A 25,279-nucleotide genomic window follows, 5' to 3' on the forward strand; every position below is an offset into this window, starting at 1 on the left:
CAAACCCACTGTACAACATAAATGCAGAAAGGAGTGATTCTGTGATCTTCAAGGTATTCAGATACCACAGACACCAACTGATATAGGACCCCACTAGATGGAAAACTTGTCTGTTGTGCACACCACTGTCATTCCAGTGCCTGGAACAGTTGCTACAGAGGAAGAAAACAGTTGTTGACTGACTGCATGAACAGAACTCCAAGATGCAAACAGAAAAATGTGAAACAAGGATAGCTTTCCTTTCTCCAGGCTTGAATTGCAAATTTTATTTAATTACAGTCATAATGATTTTACAGATTAGGGGGCCAGGAACCTATGACAGTGGGTTGGGTCCTAGTTCAATAAGAGTACTGAGAATCACCTAAAGTCACCTAGTGAAAAGAATGGGCTATGGTGATCCAAGTAACTATGATTGGAAATCTCTGTGTGAAACACAAACCAGAAGAAAGTTTTGTTCAAATTCTCCATGGAGAATATTTTTATTTATTTATATTCTTGCATACTCTAAAATGCACAGTGTGAATTTCCTTTCTTCAAAAACAGTTGTGAGCCTGGTCAATTTATCTGAGATGAAGGTCTTCAGAAATGTTGCCTTAGGTTTGAGCTAAGCAAGTCACAGAGATTGGTCATGAACTACTACAAAATTACAAGAAATCTGGTTACTATCCAACAGTTGCTAGAAAAGCATTGAGAACCCTACACATACAGCCAGACAGAGAGGGTAACAGAAGAGCAGATGCTATTTAGGTAATGGGATTTCCATATGTAAGGGTCTATGTACAAAATTCTCTTATGCTTAAGTCATTATTTTAAGGGCACTCTAATATAAATACAAGTCTCACTAATATTTATCATTTCTCTTTGGCTCACAAATGCATGAAAATACCATAAACTGCTTTAATATATAAATAAGATACATTACAAATGGGAAGAAAATACAAGACACCTCTTTAACATGGTAAATCTCTGAATATAAATAGGCAAATATTTCATTTACCTACAATTAAACAGTCATTGAGATCATGACACATGTCAGACAACAGAAATATACACAATCTACACAAATTAACCTCCAAAAATACAGCAATAGCACACCTGTAACAATGACTCTGCTACCATTTTCCCCTAACAGTACACTAATGGGGAGGGTGTCACTCTTGTCATCTCATGCTGTCTCTCACCCACCCATCACCTCAGGAGGGAGAGAAGCCCCGACAATGAGGTCAAACCCCGCCCTTGGTCCCTACAGCACAACATTTTGAAAAACATCTTTCCTGAGGGTTTGCTGGGCAAGCTGGTTTGCAGCACATCTGGACCCTCAGTAACTGCTGGAGGTGAAGTTAATTATCCGGGAGCAGGAGACATGCTGTGATCTATCATGAAGCCACACGCACTACACATACATATATAGAGAGGTATATATAACTGCACACATATACTGTGTTTTTAATGTGCAACTTTTCAAAAAGAACATTATTTCCTACTAACTATAACAAGCTTAGGTAGGGTTTAAACAATATTCTTCAGGATACTATACTTTTCCTCAATGAAAAGGCCCATGTGTTTCAGCAACTTACAGGGGTTCGTTCTAGGGTGCCAGAGGGGAAAAGGAATTCCCATAAACTCATGTTCTGCGGAGGGCGATTACAGATCCTGGCCCAGCCTTTCTATCTCCTCAATGAGGAAGTCAATGTCAGACTGTGCGGCAGCTGGGTTCGAGATGACCATCCGGAAGAAGTTGGCCTTGTCCCCCTGAGGCTGGTAGCCAACCATGGTCGTGCCTGACTCCATCATCAGGGCTTTGATTTTGGGGGCCACCTTGTGATGAAAAACATAAAGCAAAACTCAAGATGGATATTAACACCACTCTCTTTTTTCACAATGCAACCCATTTCTTAGTTGGAAAAAAGAGCAATTTGCTTTTTACTATTTGTGTTTACAGTGACATAAAAACAAAGAAATAGTTTATATCCAAGTTTCTTCAGTGGCTAATATCTAATGACTATTTAAGTCTACCCAATCAAAATTTCCCTTGAAAAGTACTGTGTGACTGAACTTTGAAAGTCAGTCATAAAATAATGACAATAAAATCAAAAGCAAAAACAACTCTATGGGCAACAACACAAATTAAAGCTTCTGTAAAATCCAGAGCCCAGGATACTGCCTGGCAGATAGACTGTGCTCAACAAATATTTGTTGAATGGTTAGATGTATGAAATATTCTAGAAATTAAATGTGATACCAATGACTATAAATAATATATACACAAGATATAGGAATCAACAACTAGCATGAATCAGCATTAGAGTAAAGTTGAACTTAGTAAAAGATATTTTAACAGACACAATTTAATATGGAAGCTCCTTGGAATATGTGTATTATTTAATTACCATGCATACAGCCCCTTTAATAAGGAACAGCAGCCTGAGACAGGGAAACATTCTTTAGAGCTTCTCATTGTATCTGAACTGCAGCAAAGGAACAACCCAGACCCAAGAAGAATGTAACAAGATAGCTCCCACCACCCAGTCTTTATTTATTTCTCCCCCATTAGAAAGGCACATTAAAGTGAGGACATTCTGACCAACAGAAGAAATTGTAGAGAGTTAAATGAAACAAGGAGAGATTCCATACCCTGTGTAGTTTTTCCCGTCGCTCAGGGCTATCTGGAATGCCCCTGAGGCTTTGTGGAATATACCAGAAACAGACGTTTGTATGTTCAGGCTGCAGAGATTTTCACAAACAAGCAAACATACAAAAAAAAAAAACAACCCAGAAATTTATGAGAACTTGAGAGAGAGCTATTCCCAAATCCACATGTACTAGGGAGAACAATGCCTGATCTGTGCAATAATATCTGGCAAGAGAGCTGTTTCCCATAACCAGTTTTCCACAAGACTAAAGTCACCACCTTTAACCATGAAATGTTAAAAAAAATACATTTGGGTAATAAAAAAAGAGAGTATTATCTATCTTGCCATTTTGTAGTGTCTCACAATAGAAGATCCTCAAAACAGTTTATTTTATTGATACTAAATAATTTATGAGTTTATTATATTGATACTGAATCTTCTCATGATGACTCAGGATCATCATAATGAACACTGGTCATAAACCATAAGACAGGGCTCACTGAGATGCGTAGAGCTGCTTAGTGCTGCTGCCCTGAGGACTCCTACCCGTTGAGAGTTCTGTAGTCTTGATATGCAGTTTGCCGTTTCCCTCCTAGTTGTTGTTTGCCACAACTGTGCCTGCCTCTAACCGACCTAAGACATTACCTTAGTCTTTAATCTGCTGACAGAATGTTTAAAATAGTGTAAATGATCAGAGTGAGGTCCCAGAGGCATGAGTGCTGTATTGTTGGTTTGGACTGCTCTGGGCCCTTTCTTCCTCTTTTTAGTGACTCTCCAGTGTGTTCCTCATAGTTTAGGTTGCTTGATAAATGGAGTTAAGTTGAATGTAGGTGTCATATTATACTGGGTTATGAATGAATTTTCTTTTTTTCAATGGTGGCTCCTATTCCAAATTTTTAAAAATCCTTTTGGGGCAGAGACAGTATCTGCTTTGGTTGCTGCTTACATAATCCAGCTCCAGGCACAAAGCGAGCACTCAGTCAATACTGGAATAACAAGTCCTTTATAGTGTGCTATGTAGACATGAACACAGGGCAGAGACAATTTTATCCTCCTAACTCCTCATAATGAATGTAGGTAAAGTAGAACCCCATTTTAGAACCAGTCTTGAGAGATGAGGATTTATCCATCCTGTAAGCTTCTTGAAACTGAGAAGTACTCTATCATGGAGTTCAACACAATCTAAGAATGATAAAGGATTCAGACCTGCCAAAGAAAGACCTCTTGACTGCAAAGGGCCGACCAAGAGCTACACCATTTTAGAAGAGAAGGAGAAAAGTCATCCCAGTGCTACCAGAAGAAAAGTTCACGGACACAGAGGGAATTAAATGAAAAGTGTATACAAATGGGAACTCAGAAGCAGCTCCTGGCAGTGTGCGGAAATAAGCCTTCAGGAACTCCCTGCAATAGATTTTCTGGAAATGATGTGCATCTAGTCCATGGTGACAGCTTACCTCACCATCAAAAACCATCTCAAATTCATCTCTGTTTTTAATCTTGGCATGGAGGTATTCAGCCAGTTCCAAGCATTTGTTGATCTGATTTTCAAATCCCACTGTGCCCTGTTTAAGGAAAGAAAACATAATGTGATGGGCATTTGAGAAGGCTATGTTGTCCTTGTCTATTGGAAAAACACTTCAGAGTATTCTTGGAGATGATTATGAAGAGTCATCTAATTAAATGTCTACGGCTTCTTCACAGCTCTGTATGCAACAAAATGCCTACTGTCTTTTGAAGACACTTGAGTCTCTGGGCAGTTATTCTTAATAGGGCTTTTAGCTTCCTGCTAGTTATTCACAGCTGGACCTGCAGCCTATTTCTGGTTTGCTTTAGGGTAGTGCTACTAGCAGTGTCATCTATGGGCTGAGGCCAGTCCACAGACTGTAACTAGTTCATGATAAGATGAGTATAGAAATTGAGGTTAAGTAGTAAGAAATCTTAATAGCAATTTGACACAGTAATTTGATGTCTACTGATTCAAAAACTGGTATTTGTACTTTTTAAGGTTTACTTCATTTTTCTAACAATTTGTCTTTATTGTATTGGTCTATGAGAAATTTAAAAAACAAAATAATGGGTTCTTTACTACAGTGAAAAATACTACTTTAGAACCTACCTTCCCTGGCAATAGGTCCTAATCAAGCATATCCCCATACTTCCAGGCAGGCTACCTTCCACATAACACAGTAGTGTCCCTTTTTGGTGACAGGAAGGCAGGCAGTTGGGGAAGCTATTTGTCTCAGTACATGCCCTGAGATTGTTGGCTCCAGTTATTGACCAACTGGTTGAGCGTGAGTTTCAAAAGCCAGCATGGCTGATTAGTAGCAGCAGTATGGGTTGTTGAGGGGGCTGGTGTTAACAAGGAGAGCAGGTGCACAAGGCTGGCCTATGGACTGCTAACACACCTGGGCGAAGCCCAACACCGGCAGAGCATGAGCCTCTCCAAGCAGGGCACTGCTTGTGTATGGTCACTGCTGAGTGTACACCCTGCTGAGCGTACTTTCCACTTCGGAAACGCCTGCACCAGGATCCCACCTCAGCAACTAATTCACCAGGAGCCAAGCTCCTGGCAGACAGTTCAAGAGGTTATGGTTATGCAAAACAAAGACACACATTACTGAGACAAGCCACGTGGTCAGTATATTTCTAAATGATAGAGCTCTTTGTCATATGGAAATTTATGGCTATTTACATGCTTAAAATACCTATGATTATTTTGTGGCAGAAACCAAATTCAGACTATTTGTACATTAAGATAAAATGACTTAATGAGGAAAAAGAATAATCCATCAAATTATTCCTACAGAAGAAACATTTGACTAGATGTTTTGCTGGAAAACCTTGCTTTTTTGGTATTAGTAGACACAATCTTAAACATGAAAATTATTAAAATTAATTTACAGTAGGTAAATAAAACAGTTGTAATATCAAACTGTGAAATCAAAACCACCTTTACTTGATTGAATAAAAATAAAAATACTCTTAAAACAAATAGTCAAGTGGTAATCCTCTCCCTCATCCAAATCTTGGGGGGAAGTTCCAATAGTTTCATTTTTTTCTAGTTTAGACATAGAAATGCAACCCAAAAGATAGATGAATGCAGACATAGCATTCTTCAGATACAGGATTTCTCAGAATAAAGTTACATTTTTGAGAATAGTGTGTTAAGTACACATAATGGGAAAGCCATCATTTAAATGGAACTTAAAACTGTCACATATATCTCATGATTTGAGGCCTCATAAAGGAATTCAGGGTTCTGCACAGAATAATGCAGTAATTTCATCATTTTTCTCTACATCTGCACTAAATAATTTCAGCATCCCTAAAGGATTGCTGTAGAAGTCCTTATCTTAGCATACTTTTTGGTTGTTTTAAGAGAAAGTTGTAAGATACCTTCATGCTAATTCAAACTGAGGAGACTAAATGGAAGGAAGGAGAATTTGAAATAAGGGATAAAGTGATTTCATTTGCAGACCAGGAAAATTCTGTTAACTCAACTGTCTTGATATTGATTACACAAATCCTGAATTATCTGTGATAAATCTTTCCCTCTCTGTTGCCAGTCAGCCTGTGCAATTACATTTCTGCTCTATGTCCTAGGTTCCTTCCTTCATACCTTTGCCTTCCACATCAGCCAGAACTTGAAAATGTCCACGTGGCGGCCACACTGAATTGCCTTGTCCCCAGTGTCGTAGGAGACGTCATACTGCTTGTCCGGCTGGAAGAGGTATCCTGCACACATCTGGTTGCACCCTTGCAGTATACCCTATCACAGAAATCAAGGCAGGTGTGCATTTGTATGCATGGGTGAGAGACATGGGTGACTTTGAAACAGGTTTGTGGGAAGGAGGGACTTGGAGTCACAGGCAACTTTTCTCCTAACACCTTTATGAACGTTCCAAATGTCCTTCTCTAAAACCACCCCTGGAGAAACATTTGCCCCTCTCCCTTTGTCATTCTGATTAGAAAATGGTCTTTTGTCTCAGATGCTTACAACAAGAGCATCACTGTCCCTCTGAGGGGCATGTGGAAATGCATGGGGGTGTTTGGGGTTGTTTCCAAGACTGGGGAGTGCTCAGGCATTCTGTGGGCAGGGGCTAAGAACGTAGACTTCCTGAAAAGGGTGTGATAGTCTCGGGCTATAAAGAATTTTCTTCCCCAAAAGCACCCCTCAAAAGTCTTTCAGTCTTTTCCAGGAACTGCTATCAAGTTAACAGGAACTCAGTAGGAGAGGGATTAAAGATGGCGGTGTGAGAGGTGGGACAGAAGCTTCCTCCTAAAATAGCATATAAGACGAAAATATAATTAATACAACTAATCTTGAAAAAGCAATAGGAAAGAGGGCTGCCCCAAACTGCATACACCTAGAGAAAAGAGCAGACCTCACAGAACAGGGTAACTTACCAAAGCAGTGGCCCCAAGGGATCCAAGCCCTTCCCCCACCACAGCTCATGGGTGGAAGAGAAACAGAGCAGGGAGGGAGTAGAGGCCTGGGACTGCTGAATACCTAGCTCCAGAGATCTGCTCTGGGAACACAAACCTATATTTCATGGTGCTTTCATGATACTCTCATGATTAGGGGATTGGAAAGCTAAGACAGACAGAATTCCTGGAGAGACTGAGATTCCAGCTGCAGGGATCCATATCCGGCTGCTCTGGGACAAAAGAAAGGTGGGAAGTCTGAGAGGCTTCCTGACAAGGAAGCCCTTAGCAAGAGGGCTCCTAAAGGGGCAAGGACTGAACAGAGCTTACTGCTCAAGAGAAAGGACAGGTAGACAAAATTGTCTGGGTGCACTCTGCCCAGCAGGTTGGGAGCTTTCACTATCTTCAGGTGCTCCAGCTCCTTGGCTGGCTACACACCTCCAAGGACCCTCTCTGTGATAGGCAGCCTACTAGGCCTTTCTCCTGGCCAGCCCCACCTGACTTGCAAACCTACCCTGGCATTAGGCCAGGCAGAGGGAAGATATGCCTACAGTAACTACAAACGCAAAGCACAGAGGCTCTATGCTCGGCCCATGTGTTCAGGCAGTGGAGACAGGCATAGCAGCTGGGAAGCAGGAAATGGCTCTTTCCTCCCCCCAGGCACCAATACCACTCCCCTGTGAGCCCTGACATTGCTTCAGGGGCTGATAAGCTCCAGAGAGTAGAGCTTCTGGACACTAGAGGGTGACATATACAAATATGAAATAGAAAAAAGAGACTGGTTCAGAGTAAAATTATTAATACAACTCCTGAGAAAGATGACATTGACCTCATGAATCTTCCTGAGAGGGAGTTCAAAATAAAAATCATTAACATGCTCATGATGTATGGAAAGATATTCAAGAACTCAGGAATGAATTCTGATAGGAGATCCAATTATTGAAGAGCACAATGGAGGGTATTAAAAGCATATTGGATACAGTGGAGGAGACGATAAATGAGATAGAAACTAGAGAAGAGGAATACAAAGAAGCTGAGGCACAGAGAGAAAAAAGGATCTCTAAGAATGAAGGAATGTTGAGAGAACAGTGGGACCCATCCAAAAAGAACAATATTCGCATTATAGGGGTACCAGAAGAAGAAGAGAGAGAAAAAGGGATAGAGAGTGTCTTTGAGGATGTAATTGCTGAAAACTTTCGCAATCTGGGGAAGCAGATAGTCTGTCAGGCCATGGAGATCCACAGATCTCCCAACACAAGGGACCCAAGACATATAGTAATTACACCAAGACATATAGTAATTAAAATGGCAAAGATCAAGGATAAGGACAGACTGCTAAAAGCAGCCAGAGAGAGAAATAAGATCACATACAAAGGAAAGCCCATCAGGCTAACATCAGACTTCTCAGCAGAAACCTTACAGGCCAGAAGGGAGTGGCATGATGTATTTAATGCAATGAAGCAGAAGGGCCTTGAACCAAGATTACTTTATCTGGCAATATTATCTTTTAAATTTGAAAGAGGGATTAAACAATTTCCAGATAAGAAAAAGCTGAGAGAATTTACCTCCCATAAACCATCTCTACAGTGTATTTTGGAGGGACTGCTATAGATGGAAGTGTTCCAAAAGTTTAATAGCTGCCACCAGAGGTAATAAAACCACAGTAAAGAAAGTATAATGGCTAATTACGAAGCAAATGCAAAATTAAATTAACTATCCCCAAAGTCAATCAAGGGATAGACAAAGAGTACAGAATGTGATACCTAATATATAAAGAATGGAAGAGGAAAGAAAAAGGAGGAGAAAAAGAAAAGAACCTTTAGATTCTGTTTGTAACAGTATATTAAGTGAGTTCAGTTAGACTCTTAGATAGTAAGGACGTTAACCTTGAACCTTTGGTAACCACGAATCTATAGCCTGCAATGGCAATAAGTACATACCTTTCAATAATCACCCTAAATGTAAATGGACTGAATGCACCAATCAAAAGACATAGTGTCACTGAATGGATAAAAAAACAAGACCCATGTATACACTGCCTACAAGAGACTCACTTTAAACCCAAAGACATACACAGAGTAAAAGTGAAGGAATGGAAAAAGATATTTCATGCAACTAATAGGGAGAAAAAAAGCAGGAGTTGCAGTACTTGTATCAGACAAAATAGACTTCAAAACAAAGAAAGTCACAAGAGACCAAGAAGGACATTACATAATGATAAAAAGGTCGATCCAACAAGAAGATATAACCATTATAAATATCTATGCACCCAAAACAGGAGTACCTACATATGTGAAACAAATACTAACAGAATTAAAAAGGGAAATAAATTGCAATGCATTCATTCTAGGAGACTTCAACACTCCACTCACTCTGAAGGACAGATTAACCACACAGAAAATAAGTAAGGAGACAGAGGCGCTGAGCAATACATTAGAACGGATGGACCTAACAGACATCTATAGAACTCTACATCCAAAAGCAACAGAATACACATTCTTCTCAAGTGCACGTGAAAGATTTTCAAGAACAGACCATATTCTAGGCCACAAAAAGAGCTGTGGTAAATTTAAAAAGATTGAAATTGTACCAGTCAGTTTCTCAGACTACAAAGGTATGAAACTAGAATGCAAAGAAAATGAAAAATCCCACAAACACATGGAGGCTTCATAACATGCTCCTAAATAACCAGTGGATCAATGACCAAATAAAAACAGAGATCAAGCATATATGGAGACAAATGACAACAATAATTCAATGCCACAAAATCTGTGGGATGCAGCCAAGGCCATGCTGAGAGGAAAGTATATTGCAATACAGGCCTACCTCAGGAAAGAAGAACAATCCCATATAAGCAGTCTAAACTCACAATTAACGAAACTACAAAAAGAAGAACAAAGTAGGCCAAAAGTCAGTAGAAGGAGGGACATAATAAAGATTAGAGCATAAATAAATAAAATCGAGAAGAATAAAACAATAGAAAGAATCAACGAAAGCAAGAGCTGGTTCTTTGAGAAAATAAACAAAATCGATAAACCCCTAGCCAGACTTATCAAGAAAAAAAGAGAGTCTACACACATTAACAGAATCAGAAATGAGAAGGAAAAAATCACGACAGACTCCACAGAAATACAAAAAATTATTAAAGACTACTAAGAAAACCTATATGCTAACGAGATGGAAAACCTAGAAGAAATGGACAACTTCCTAGAAAAATACAACCTTCCAAGGCTGATCTAGAAAGAAACAGAAAATCTGAACAGATCAATTACCAGCAATGAAATTGAACTGGTAATCAAAAACCTACCTAAGAACAAAATGCCTAGACCAGATGGCTTCACCACTGAATTATACCAAACATTTAGTGAAGACCTAATACCCATCCTCCTTACAGTTTTCCAAAGAGTAAAAGAAGAGGGAATACTTCCAAACTCATTCTATGAGGCCAGCATCACTCTAACACCAAACCAGGCAAAGACACCACAAGAAAAGAAAACTGCAGACCAATATCCCTCATGAACATAGATGCAAAAATACTCAACAAAATATTAGCAAACCAAATTCAAAAATACATCAAAAAGATCATCCATCATGATCAATTAGGATTTACTCAAGGGATGTAAGGATGGTACAACATTCGAAAATCCATTAACATCATCCACCACATCAACAAAAAGAAGGACAAAAACCACATGATTATCTCCATAGATGCTGAAAAAGCATTTGACAAAATTCAACATCCATTCATGATAAAAACTCTCAACAAAATGGGTATAGAGGTCAAGTACCTCAACATAATAAAGGCCATACATGACAAACCCACAGCGAGAAGCTGAAAGCTTTTCCTTTAAGATTGGGAACAAGACACGGATGCCCACTCTCCCCACTTTTATTCAACAGAGTACTGGAGGTCCTAGCCATGGCAATCAGACAAAACAAAGAAATAAAAGGCATCCAGATTGGCAAGGAAGAAGTTAAACTGTCCCTGTTTGCAGATGACATGATATTGTACATAAAAAATGCTAAAGAATCTACTCCAAAACTACTAGATCTAATATCTGAATTCAGCAATGTTGCAGGATACAAAATTAATACACAGAAATCTGTGGCATTCCTATACACTAACAATAACTAGCAGAGAGAGAAATTAGGAAAACAATTCCATTCACAGTTGCATCAAAAAGAATAAAATACCTAGGAATAAACCTAACCAAGGAAGTGAAAGACCTATACTCTGAAAACTACAAGACACTCATGACAGAAATTAAAGAAGACACCAATAAATGGAAACACATCGTGTGCTCATGGATAGGAAGAATTAATATGGTCAAAATGGTCATCCTGTCTAAAGCAATCTACAGATACAATGCAATTCCTATCAAAATACCAGTATTCTTCAACAAACTAGAGAAAATCATTCTAAAATTCACATGGAACCACAAAAGACCCCGAATAGCCAAAGCAATCCTGAAAGGGAAGAATAAAGCTTGGGGGATTATGCTCCCCAACTTCAAGCTCTACTACAAAGCCACAGTAATCAAGACAATTTGGTACTGGCACAAGAACAGACTCAAAGTCCAATGGAACAGACTAGAGAGCCCTGACATACACCCAGCCATATGTGGTTAATTAATATATGATAAAGGAGCCATGGACATACAATGGGGAAATGACAGCCTCTTCAAAAGCTGGCGTTGGCAAAACTGGACAGCTACATGCAAGAGAATGGAACTAGATTATTGTTTAACCCCATACACAATAGTACACTCAAAGTGGATCAAAGACATGAATGTAAGTCATGAAACCATAAAACTCTTAGAAGACAACATAGGCAAACATCTCCTGAATATAAGCATGAGCAACTTCTTGAACGCATCTCCTCGAGCAAGGGAAACAATAGCAAAAATGAACTCATGGACTACATCAAACTAAAAAGTTTCTGTATGGCAAAGGACACCATCAACAGAAGTAAAAGGCATCCTACAGTATGGGAGAATATATTTGTAAATGACATATCTGACAAGGGGTTAACATTCAAAATATATAAAGAACTTACATGTCTCGACACCCAAAAAGCAAATAATCTGATTAAAAAATGGGCAGAGGATATGAGGAGACAGTTCTCCAAAGAAAAAATTCAGATGGCCAACAGACAGATGAAAAGATGCTACACATCACTAATCATCAGAGAAATGCAAATTAAAAGCACAATGAGATATCACCTCACCATATCATATCACCACTAAGGATGGCCAGCATCGAAAAGACTAAGAACAACAAATGTTAGCAAGGATTCGGAGAAAGGGGAACCCTGCTGGTGGGAATGTAAGCTAGTTCAACCATTGTGGAAAGTAATATGGAGGTTCCTCAAAAAACTAAGACTAGAAATACCATTTGACCTGGGAATCCAACTCCTTGGAATTTACCCAAAGAGTACAACAACCTCCAGATTCAAAAAGACATATGCGCCCCTATCTTTATCACAGCACTTTTTATAATAGCCAAGATATGGAAGCGACCTAGTGTCCATCAGTAGGTGAATGGATAAAGAAGAAGTGGTACATATACACAATGGAATACTATTCAGCCATAAGAAAGAAACAAATCCTCCCATTTGCAACAACATGGATGGAGCTGGAGGACATTATGCTCAGTGAACTAAGCCAGGCAGAGAAAGACAAGTACCAAATGATTTCTCTCATTTGTTGAGTATAACCACGAAGCAAAACTGAAGGAACAAAACAGAAGCAGACTCAGAGACTCCAAGAAAGGACTAGTGGTTACCAGAGGGGAGGGGTGTGGGAGGGCGGGTGGGGAGGGAGGGAGAAGGGGATTGAGGGGTATTATGTTTAGTACACATGGTGTGGGGGATCATGGGGAGAACAGTGTAGCACAGAGAATGCACATAGTGGATCTGTGGCATCTGATGGACAGTGACTGCACTGGGGTATGGGTGGGGACTTGATAATATGGGTAAATGTAGTAACCACATTGTTTTTTCATGTGAAATTTTCATAAGAGGGTTTATCAATAATACCTTAATAAAAGATTTTAAAAAAACTTAAAAGGCACTCTGCTTCAGAAGTAGAGATCTTGTGCAGGTTCTGGCTCCTACTGGCTGGAGCCAGGCTTACTGAAATGTCGTGGTGTACCAAAGTGTTCCTTGAACTACACTGCTTTCAAAGGCAGGGGCCATTACTGGATGCCTGAGGAAGGGAATAGACTATCTCATTTACAGAGGCTTTTTGGCCAACAGTCCTTGTTCCCCTGAGCTGATAACTCTAGTTGTTCCGCAGAACTTACTCCAGCTCTTGGGAGCACCGCTTCATGCTAAGAACCTGAAGTATGCTCCAGTGACCACTGTGTGTCCTCACTGAGGTTAAGAGTTGGGGGCTCACCCAGTTTCTCTCACTTTTGTCTGCACAAACATGATGGAATGTAAAATGAAATACCGCCCTCACAGCCTGCCCCTGACAGGGCCCCGTGCTCTGACAGGGAGGAAGGGCGCCCTGAGCGCCAGTCAAGGGGAGGTGCCGGGCCAGCTGTGGGCTGGTGGGAGAGCAGCAAAAAACAGCAGTGGCAGTCGTTGTGGGGCAGTGGGGCAGTCGATCTTGGGAGTTCCTGGAGCACTGTGAGAGGACCCCATGCTTTTCTTCTCGTGTGTCTTCTGCAGGATATGTGGGCCCCCAGCTCATCTCTGTGGAGGCGGTACTGACCTTCTCCTTGACGAGAATGGCAGAGCACTGCAACAGCACACCCATCATCTTGTGAGGGTTCCAGGTGACTGAGTTGGCCCTGAAAGAAGCACACGATCCTCTGAGGAGAACACACAGGAGTCAGCAAGAGGCAACTGTCCTCTTGAGAAAAACACTGCCCATTGCAATTTTAGTTGGTACACATTTTTGACACGTCATCTCCTAAATTGACTAGTCAACATAAACAAATATTTTGCTGGCAGTCTCAGGGTACTAAGTTGCAGACTGCCTTGTCTAAATAACTGCTATTTATAATAGCTCGCATTTATGGAGAACATTTATGTGGCCTATTGTTCAGAGAGCTTTATAGGCATTATATCAATATGATGCCATGGTTGAGAACTTGGGCTTTGGAACCGGACTATCCAAGTCTGAACATGGCTCTGGCCTCTGCCAGTTTGGACAAGTCAGACGACTCCTTTGTGCCTCAGTTCACCCACCTGTAAAGTTGGAAGAATTGTATATATCTCACAAAACTGAATAAAGGATAAAATGAGTTAATAACTACAAATGCTAATAACTGTGTTATGGTACTTATTTCTCACAATAACCTATGATGTAGGGACCGTTATCACCTCTATTTTAAGTGGAGAAACTGAGATATAAAAGGGTCAAATACATCACCCAAAGTCACACAGCAGGGAGGTGCTGGAGCCAAGATTTAAGTCCAGGGAGTCTAATTGCACAGCGAGTGCTCCCACCCCCTCCACTAGCCTGCGTCCCTGCAGGCAGCAAACCCTGGCTTCTTTCTGCCTTCTTTTTATTTGTAAGATGGGCTGGTGATGTTGACCTACCTACTGGGGAGATAGTATGAAGACTGATATCTAAAAGCAAGGATCAAGTGAATAATTCTAGACTTTGACTGCTGAGCGATTTCGTGTAAATGCTAAATGAACGTGGTATTGCCAGTTGGGGCTGCATCACTCTGTCAGATGTGGTGAAACGGCTCAGGAGCGCACTGGTTGGGACATTATGCTAACAACTAAGGATGATGTCTGATGACTAAAATGTGGGTAACTTGCTTCAGTGGTTTACAGATTCCTTCCTGGCCCGCAGCTGGGCTATGCACTTTAAACCTGTGAAGGATGTTTTCCCCAGACATAGCAATTGGCTCAGAATTATACTGCCTCCAATCTCCGTAGAGAAAAATCCTTGCTGTGAATTTTTAACCTCTTCTTCTTGCTTAGGTCCTTTAGAGGGAAAAACACTTTGTGCATCTTGACTATAGATAGGATGTGCACGATGTGCACTGTCTTTCAAGGACAAGAGAGAAAGGCCCGAAGTACTTTTCCCATCAGTGCTTATAAAGAAAAGCTTTGTGAAAGATCTGTGAAAAGTTCTAAGAAAAGTTTACTAAATGTTATTTCATTAAAAATCATCAATGGCAAGCCATATTTAAAAGGTGGTGGATTCAATCAAATTTCTCATAGTTATTATTCACTAAGTCATTAAAATCTTGGGGAGGTGGGCTACTCAAAAGTTCACTTTTGTCACTTCAAAAGTTCCCCCAGGCTAACAACTGAGGAGCTGCGTCAGTCGGGCCTGAGGCTGTGCTGCCATGAGATCTCATGAACTGTCTTAAGGGTTTTTTTTTTTAATGTCCTAAAGGTCTAAAGTAAGTGGTTCTTTGCTGCTACAAATGGAAAATAGTAAGACATGGTATGGATTTCGTTTCCTTCAGAAGATATATGTACTTTAAAATGCTAGGGAGGGAAAAGTCTAGTGCAAAATGTTTCATGTTTTCCAGCCACAAAGATGAAAATGAAAATTGCCTGAGAAATCTAAAGTATAAATCTACATTTAACATATGATCCTCCAACATATAGGGTCATATAAGTATGCTTCAGAGTCAGTCCTAGTCACCTTGACACCAGCCTTTCAAAACTGAACCAGAAGGGAGGAGGCAGAGAAGAGGCAACAAAAACTCAAGCCAAAACCTCACTGTGAAGGAGCCTTTGGTGGGCGCTCTCCCTGAAACCTGCTCCCCATTCCCTCCACCCTCCATCTGGGCTCACATCTCACTGCTCCAGCCACACGGGCCTCTTTGCCAGCCCTCCGACTTGCCAAGAACAGCCGTACCTCAAGGCCTTTGCACTTGCCCTTCCCACCACCTGGAATACTCTTCCACGTATCCTTGCTTCCTATTTCCCTTCATCCCAGTAACTGCTGAAATGTCACTTCTCAGAAAGGCCTCTGACTACATTGGCTTAAAACAGCATACTGTCATCTAAACCAGCTTTCTTTTTCTTTACTATGAGACAGATTAAATATCTCTTTAACTCAGTGGACAGTAAGCTTCAGGAGGGTAGATCTCCTAGTTGATAACACTTCCCATACACTGCCTTATTTTTCCTACATGTACCAGGTAGAAAAGTACCATAGATGTCAGGGCTGAAGGTAGGTAACTGAGCAGCACATCTGTGTCTGCCTTGTCATGATCGGTGCTCCAGAGGTATTTGCTGAGTGAATAAATGATCTCATGTGGGTTCATTCTGAGTCAACATATAGGAGTCAGGGCAAAACCGCACTTGGCTTAGAACACTCACTGGACTGGAACGGTAGGCTGAGACTCCTAGCCCTTTCCCAGCAGTAAGCATAATGGGAAAGAAGAGTGAAACGAATCGTGCCCCTTCCCATGCCCTCAGCAAACTCTTATTTCACCTCCAAACCCCCACTCTCCTCCCTGGGCACTGCGTAAGCTCACCTTCTGCTGTGCTTAGCTCATTGTACTGCAGCTGTTTACCTCTTTCTCTCTCTCTAAACTGTGAACTCACTGAGGACTCATCTGACTGTGAAATAAAACACTTTTGGCTTTCCTAGGGCCCAGCATACCATAAGTGCTCAACAAATGCCTTCTGAACTGAAGTGAGCTTAGTCAGATGGAAATGGGATGCTGGGAGTGAGGGCTGGAGGTATCACCGGGCTGAGCCACCCTTACCTCTCTATGCCGCTGAGCTTGTGGCGGTGCTTCCTGGACATGAGTAGCCCACCGCCCCAGGCAGCCTGTCAGGACAGAGAAGGAGAGGGGAGAGGGGCAGCAAAACTCAAGAATCCCCAGCCAGCAACCCCACACCTCTAGTGAAACATGAGCAAGAATACAAACAGTGAAAAACAAAAGCTTCTCTGACAAAAGGAACCCACACTGACTGTTCAATCCCTGGCCATTCTAATTATTTGTCATTTGTCACTTCAAAAGTTCCCCCAGGCTAACAACTGAGGAGCTGCGTGAGTGACACAGGGCAGTCGGGCCTGAGGCTGTGCTACCAGCAGCCAAGGGCCCGCAGTGCTGTGGAAAGCCGCAGTCACGGATAAGCCCGGGTGGCTCTGGAAGCAACCCGAAGGACTGGCGCCTGCAATCTAAGTCTCCCAAGGGCTCCTAAACACCAGAGAGCAACAGGAGGGCTTAGAGGTCCCACGTAGATCCTTTAGCAGTAGGACATTTTTGCAGGCACCCCGATGCATATTTACTGACTAGCTCAGGATTAAACAAACTTAAACAAACAAAATACATAGTGTGTTTGATAGTGATAAATTCTATGACACAAGAACAGACTTTGTTAGTCATTTATTCAATAGTAGGGCAGATCACCCAGTTATCCAGCTGTGAGACATTACAGCCATAAGAAAACGGAGAGAGAAAAAGAAAAAATATACTCATTCACACATGTCAAAATGTACCTTTTGGTTCCTAAGGAAAATTGGGATGAAATCTTTTAGTTCATACCTTCCATAAACTGCCTTATCTTTCCTATATGTGCCAGACACATTTCTTTTTTTGGAAAAATGTCACAGATGGCTGGATTGAAAGCAGACAACTGAGTGTCCTGATTCATGGCCACTTTCCATATATTGTGTCATATATTTTTTCCCTCTGAAACCAGTTCTATTTCACTCAGTAGCCATTTGTCCAAACTAAAGCCTCCTGGAAAGGTAACAGAGATCCTATCGTAGCCTGGACCACAGAAGACAGCAACTGGCTGCCCACATGCAACTGGACAAGGCCCAGAGGATGTGCAGCCTGCGGTAGGTCCTAATTATGAAGGGCCGGCTGGGGGCCAGAGAGGAGTGGAACTAATATGATGCAGTGAGAGGGCTGGCTGGGGCTGTGGGGAAGGCTTGAAGCAAATCATAAAGCAGAGCTGCTTCCACCCCCAAATAGACAGGGTCACTTTCTGAGTTACAGCACTTACATCAACATGCAGCCAAAGGTTGTATTTCTCACATATATCTGCTATCTCCTGTATCGGATCAAAAGCTCCATAAACAGTAGTGCCAGCAGTGGCATTCACATAAAGAGGAACATATCCCTATAGGGTAAGAAGGACAGGCCGATTAGTCTTCTTAACCTTTCTCCTTTCCACACACAGTAGAAAAATTGCAGTAGCATTTATATCTAACAGAGATCAATTAAGGTGGTGTTTGGTTCATTCATTTATTCATTCAACATATATTTTTTAAGTGACGTTTATATACCAGATCCTGGTGTAGATGCTAAGAATACAGCAATGGGCACAACAGATGATGATTTCTGTCCTCATGGAATTTACATTCTGGTGGGGAGTGACAGACAACAAACAAACTTAAATAAACAAAATACATGGTATGTTTGATAGTGATAAGTTCTATGCCAAACAATAAAGCAGGAAAGAGTAATAAGTATTTGGAGTGATGGGCAGGTAGCTCTGAATATCATCTGGACGTTGTAAGTTTTAGAAGCTGTGTTGTTCTAAGTATATTGATATAATAATTATACTGAAGCACTGTTTCACTGTTTACAACAGGTCAAAACACTGTGAAAGTTGAAATGTTCACGAGTAGTGGACATGGTAAAATTTTGATGTGAACATGAAATGAGGAAGTGGAGTAACAAAGCCAAGACTTGTGAGTTCTAGAGTTTTTTTAAGTTCAGCTCCACCCATGCTTGCTTAGTCCTAGTGACATTTCTACCCATCCCCTCTACTGAGACACCAGCAAACAGCTACAGTTAGAGAAGGAGATACAAGAATGTAACCAAAACACCAATGAGTTGGTAAATCCTAACAGCTATCTGGAAATGCCTTGTGGATACATCTGGTTTGGGAGATTTTTTTTGTTTAATAGAACTTACTGAGAAGGGATTCACCAAGTATCATGGGCCATCTGCCAGGGCTTAGAAGCACTTTGCTAAACAGAATCCTAAGCTAAGATGGTATTTGTTAAAATGAGATTACACCTAACAAGCAGCAAGTGAAAAGCTCGATTAGGTTGTCTCTTCATGATGCTTGGATAGTGGATTTATTAAAGTATGTTAAACCAATTATTTGCTGTAATGAATGTAGGGCAAATGGTTCAATGAATTTTTCATTTTTTTCTAATAATTGGTATTATATTAACATGGTTTTAAAGCCAAATCAATCATTTCACAACTTGGAAATAAGCAAATACCTGGGAATAGGATTTTTAGAAACACAATAAAATGATCTCTTACATTATCAAGGGCTTTTATTGTATAAGGATTTAAAAAATTTGTATTCACCAGGGTTTAGATGCACCATCAAGTACATACCTTTTGTTTGGCTTCAAGAATTCTTGCCTCTAAATCAGCTGGAATTATCTTCCCCCTGTAATTATTATAAAAAGAGAGAAATTAAAATGAAGAATCAAAGAGATTTCACACACAAAAAACTTCAGCAGCAGCAAAAAGTAATTTAATTGGATATTTTCAACAGACCATTAGCAGCTTGGCACACTGTACTGAGTCAGTCCTTAAGCACAATAAAACAAATTTAACAGATGAACACATTTAATACATCAGGAAACTAATATTCACTCTCTCCTGCCTACCTTTCATTGCACTTTATCAAAATCACGTTATCAGTTCCAAAGCCAAGAGCAGCCCCAGCTTTCTTTATGGAATAGTGGCTCTGCAACAACAGAGGCTTACGTCAGAAGTTAGTCCTACTGAAAACACCATGATCCTCGAGCAAGAGCACTCAACTCACGTGCTCCGAGGTGAAGAGGACCAGTCTGGGCACCGCCGCCATGCCCTTTGTCTTCACTTCCGGGAAGTGCTTGTAGCGAGCGGCCATGACGCTGTACATGTTGGATATGGCTCCCCCTGTCAGCAAACAGACACACTGGCGGTGTGGGAGCTCTGTCATTATTGCTCCTGACAACAAGGGCTGAGCTGGTATCTCAATAGACAAGGGAAGTCAGAAAGGGAAGGACAATGTCCTGATAGGTTTTGCTGGCTTCCCTACTGCCAGGGCTTCCCTCTGGCTCCTTGGTCCTGGGAATGCACTCATTACCAAAAGCCATCTTGGCAGTTAGGCTGGAGTTGGTTCACAAACTCCAGTGCCCATCCTACCTGACAGAAAGATAAGAGGTGCAGCCGCAGTGGCTGCGAAGAGATAGTGAGTTACAGCCTTCCTGCTTCCACCTTCTGCTCAGTCTATTTACTGAGCAATGATGAATCTGTTTTCTGAGTCAGAAAAAAAAAGAGACTAATGGAGCCTACAAAAGGAAACACTGCCATTGCCTGGAAATACTCCTCAATGAACAGCCCACCTGTTATTGAGTCATTGAGAACTCGAAGTTTATCAAAATAAATTCAAACTCATGTTTACTTAAAGACACAAGGAGAACTGCAGTAACTATCTTGGTATGTCTGGCCAACACAAATTTTTGCATCTACCAATTAAACAGGCAAATTCATGGTAAGCTTGAACTGTCTAGACACTTACAATTCTTATTCTCTTTCCTTTGTACACAAGCACCCTGTCTCTCATACCATCCCAAATTCCTTCCTATGTCCAAGAAAATCTGTCCTTGTTTTAAAGATTTTTATTGTATCTACATCAGACTAGAGATTCAAAATAGATGTACTATTTTGGTTGAAATTGATCAACTGATAATCTCAGTTCATTGATCCCCAGCTGAACCAAACTGCTGTCGACACACTGAGTTATTTAGCATGATTTAGGCACAACCTTTGTGAATCAGTACACATGTATCATTCTTGCTAACCTCTACCCTAACCAAGATAGGAAGGCAGGAGTATAAAAAAATATATTTTAAGGCCATGGTTCTTCCACAAACTCACTTTATGTTTAGTTTTCTCAAGGATTCCTCGGACCTATATTAGAAACTTTGAGGAGAGTCAGGGAAAGGGAACAGAAACCTACCAGGGGAAAATATCCCATCACCATCTTTACTTGACCATCCGACTATCTCTCTCATCTTCTTAAGAGTTATTTGCTCCATGAGGACAAACACCGGTGCAATTTCATATGTAAACCTGAAAAGGTGGTGAGAAAAAGAATCAAAAAAAGAAGTCAAACTATTTATTTGGGGAACATAGATGGTTGGCTTAGTATCTGTACTTGGATTCTTAAAAAAAGATGTTTGAAACCACTAAAACAATTCATTTCCTGGAAATGTATTAACTTACTGATCATAAAGTATCAGAAACCAGCCTGGGTTATCAAGAGAGGCTGTGGAGGTGCTTGCTCTGATTCTTCACAAACAAAATAGATGCTTATCTGAATGGAGTATCTTAAGTGCGGGCCACACAGAGAAACAGAAGGAAAGAAAATGATTTTCCTGGGTCCCTTTTATGTCTAAGATTATTGGACTATGCAAATGTTAACTAAAAAATGTGTTCTAAGTTCTACATAAAACTAGATTGCAACATTTAAAAATACCGACTGGCAATTTCATACCTGTAGAATCTATAAAACCCAGAGTCAAAGTCTATCTTTTAAAAACAATGTAAACATCTGAAAGCTAAATGTGAAGATAATCGGAAATATTGACCCAGGTTTTAAAGAACTCAATATAATTATCTACATGGTTTTTCTACTGATAATCCCCAGGACAGGTATGTTTCTATAATTCTCCAAAGTCAATATCTGTCAGGAATAATTATAAGTGATAATTTTCTAATTACCAATTATAAAAAACAAGGAGATGGTCAACTGGCATACACAGCTAACTGTGGGCATCAGATATCCTGGTAGGTTACCTTTGTCTTCTAACAAGCTGATTTAAAAGTATCAAGCCTGTTCTTCTCAAAGCAGTTCAAAACAGAAGCACAGTCTTGCAGACTAGGCACTGGTATAAGATTGTGGTACCACGGACAGAGAAGAGAAATCAAAGGAAGCTCATCCACAGAAAATTAAACCAGAAAACAAAAAAATGTATTAACTGATTCTCAGATTCTTTGTCTTTCTTCTTTTTGCTGATCTTCTTAAGCATTAGAGTCTGTAGGCTCAGCTCAGACCATGTTTGCTGAAAAGAGATTCCTTGATTGACTCTGCCAAAGCTGTATGGAGAGACTTTATCATTGATCAGGGTGTTTGGGCTGAATGCCAGTGCTAAGGACGAATGGGAATTCTTGCTGGTTTAATGATTTAGAAAAGTTATTAGCAAGGATAAGATAACTGTACATAAGACACAGGTGAAAATACTAAATTTTAGTTATGGAGGAAAAAAAGCAATCAAATTAATCACGTGGTAGAAAAAGAGAACAAAGAGATCCTGGAGGATCCTCAGAATATATCTATTGGTAGAAGAATTTTGTTTCCAAAAATAATATGTTCATTTTCCTTGGTAGGAGACTTGAAATCTAGAAGGAAGACCCTCGGAAATCATGTGTCCAGTCACCATCACCTCTGGAGGCCACAATCACACTTTGGTCGGCTCTGAGCCCCATCACCATGGCAACCAACACTCCCTCATGTCTGATGGCCTGATAAAGGAAGAAGAAGAAAAGGGTTCCTGGTTTAGCCTGTGTGCTGCTGAGTGTACCAAGAGGCAAACTCACGATGTGCTTCTAACCATTCTTGAACAAATGTGTTGTCAATAAAGTCACTAATTTTTGGAAATGTTGGAATGGCAAAAAATGTTCACATGGTGCAGAGGTACTGGTGCTGGTGTGTGCTGGAATCTCACAATACCAAAAGAGAAGGTCTCTGGGATAAGGCAAGGAAAAGTGGAATCATACTCCATAACATCAGAACCTTATCAACGATTGGATCAAAGCTGAGTTGGAGTCAAGTCAGAGCTTGATAGCCATGCAGAAACTACATGGGGAACTGAGGAGAGAGAGGACTGAATGCCATGGGTTGGTCCACTTTATGATTTGATTCAGTTTAGGCCCATGAACCAGTGGGCCTACCCGAGGCCCAGGAATGTGGCCATCACCCTCGGGATTTGGGAGGAGGGGTCTGGAGGGCCCGACCATGACACCATCTGGTCTCTTCTGTTTCAGGTCCTTATCTGTGGCAGGCACCTAACTCCTAGACTTTTCCTTCAGTTTTGTTGAACAAATACTTATTGAGTGACTATTCTCTGCCATGTGGCACCTTAATGTACTGATGGGACAGAGTATTCTGAGACACCATTCGCAACCTTGAGGAGGAAGCTAACTAGGATGAATCCAGCATCTGGGTCTTGGGCTTAGCTGCATCCTGTCTGAGTCCCTTCCCAGGCCTGAAGGACCAGTTATCACATAGCTAACACCAAGCTTATCCTGATTCATGACTTAAGTCCTGACATCCTCTCCTAGAAGCTGGTAGATCGGTCCATGGCCTGACAAGTGGGCTAACATGACATTCCCTGTTGCTGACACTTCTCTGACCGTGTCTTCCCATCCTGGGCCATGTGCACAACTAGGAGTCTGCCTGTACCCCAAGTCTTATAGAAGGCCTTGAAGTTTACCCTAAAGCAGTGGTTCTTAGATTAATTGGGGTCCTAGAAGCCTTTGGGAATCCCAAGAAAGCTATGGTCCCTCCCCCCAGGAAGAAAATGAGGATATGCACATTATTTTGTATACAACTGTAGGAGATTGCTCTCTTACAACCTGGACTCCCCTAAATGATAGATGAAAAGAGGGGAAGTCAAGAGGTCAAATATGGATCAGAAGAAGCTGCTTAGATGCGAAAGTCAGAGCACAGGATGACATTTCAGAATCAGAGAACAAGAAACTAACCCTGCAAAAAGCTCAGGGGTAAAGCATAAGAATATGGGCCTGGAAGGAAGTGCTTAAAACAATAGGATGGCGACATTCCTGGACTCACACTAAAGCAGAGTTCTGAGCTTCCTTATGTTCTGAGTAGGGTAGTGAGTCAGCCCTTTTTTAGTGGTTCAACTCACCTTCCTATGTGATTCACTCTGAACTAAGGCAAATTTATTAACAAGCTGAATTTCTCTTGTGGCAGAGTCTTCTGGTTGCTAACCAATATCAATTTTCCCTTGCTTCATTCAGTTTTTTGGGGGATGACATTTCACCCAGATCAAAGACTACATTTTCTAGCCTCCCTACATGTGACCATGGGACTAAGTTCAGGCTAAAGAGATGCTGTGGGAAGTGTGTGGAGCTTCTGAGGTTTCTTAAAAGGAAAGAGTGTGTTCCCCTTTTAACTACTTAGCCTCCCTCCCTTCTTTTCTTCCCTCTGTCCTTCCTTCCTTTCTCCCTCTCTCCCTCACTCCCTCCTTCCCCTCTCCTTCCTGAGTTCTGGAACACATAAATGATGGCTGGAGTTCCAGCAGCTAGCCTGTGCCATGAGGGGACCTGGAGGATGAAGGCCACATTCTATATGGTTACAAAGGCACAAGGAATCTGAATTCCCAAGGACTGTCAAACTGGGAACTTCTTTAATGAGAGAAAGAAATAATTTTCCATGTTGACTCCCCAACTCGGCATTCCTCTTAGATTCTGCCTTCTTACAGATGTACCAGGTGGCCCATTTTCACCTTAAAAGGTAACACAGCTGGAGAGGAGCTTGGTGAGGCCCTCTGGTGCCCAGAAATGAGGAGAGGTGGAAACAAAGGAGCCAAGGGGATGAAGGGAGGGGTCTCGAATGGTGACAGGGGCCTGTGGGGTGGCTTCCTTTCCTGGGTGTGTGCATTGCACCTTGTATACACTGGGCACTCAAGACTGGTTCCTTTTTTAGCCTTCAGAACCACTCTGTAGGATGGATATTATTATCCCCCATTTTCCTGAAAAACTTAGGTTCAAAGGAATTCAGTGGTCTGTTTTAGGATCTCATACTACGTTACAGATTCAGAACTCCAAATCCTATACATCACAGCTCCTTTCCTGTGACAAACGAGAACTGCTTACAGCACGTTCCTCTTTACGACTTGCCTAGTAGCATAAAATGAATGATAACTCCCACAGAAAATTTCTCCTGTGTAATTTCTATAAAAATAAAGCCTTAGAAAGTTGAAATCACAGCCTCACAACACAGGGCAGGGAGAGATCACACCATCAAGGTATGTGGTGTCAGGTGTTTGGGGCAGACTGTTGCTTACACTTGGGTACTGTCAACCCGCACAGCTGTACTTGGTGGCCCTATTTTGGAAGAAAAGAGCTGAACATGTCATGGACAACTAAATATTTGTTAAATTTTCTTTGGGTCTTCACTGAGTCCTTGTTTGGAAGAAGAGATCTCAAAGCTATATGTACAGGTAGGTATAAAAGTA

The 25,279-nt window shown here is 41.1% G+C and overlaps 1 protein-coding gene across 3 annotated transcripts in view; it reads right to left on the minus strand.

The window, feature by feature from the left end:
• Positions 1–231: 231 nt before the first annotated feature.
• Positions 232–25,279, minus strand: part of GAD1 (glutamate decarboxylase 1) — a 44,287-nt gene continuing 19,239 nt past the window's right edge. For all 3 annotated transcript variants that reach the window (XM_017666337.3, XM_037022981.2, XM_073218704.1), the window contains 11 exons: positions 20,977–21,089; positions 19,795–19,910; positions 19,637–19,716; positions 19,359–19,413; positions 18,004–18,120; positions 16,752–16,816; positions 13,775–13,853; positions 6,253–6,402; positions 4,088–4,195; positions 2,635–2,724; positions 232–1,818 (listed from right to left, as the gene is read on the minus strand). In XM_017666337.3, coding sequence (XP_017521826.1) covers positions 1,645–1,818; positions 2,635–2,724; positions 4,088–4,195; positions 6,253–6,402; positions 13,775–13,853; positions 16,752–16,816; positions 18,004–18,120; positions 19,359–19,413; positions 19,637–19,716; positions 19,795–19,910; positions 20,977–21,089 — 1,147 coding nt within the window. In that variant the 3' untranslated portion in view covers positions 232–1,644. The remainder of the gene's footprint in view (positions 1,819–2,634; positions 2,725–4,087; positions 4,196–6,252; positions 6,403–13,774; positions 13,854–16,751; positions 16,817–18,003; positions 18,121–19,358; positions 19,414–19,636; positions 19,717–19,794; positions 19,911–20,976; positions 21,090–25,279) is intronic.

This window comes from Manis javanica, chromosome 12 (genome assembly GCF_040802235.1).
Source record: "Manis javanica isolate MJ-LG chromosome 12, MJ_LKY, whole genome shotgun sequence".
Taxonomy (NCBI): domain Eukaryota; kingdom Metazoa; phylum Chordata; class Mammalia; order Pholidota; family Manidae; genus Manis; species Manis javanica.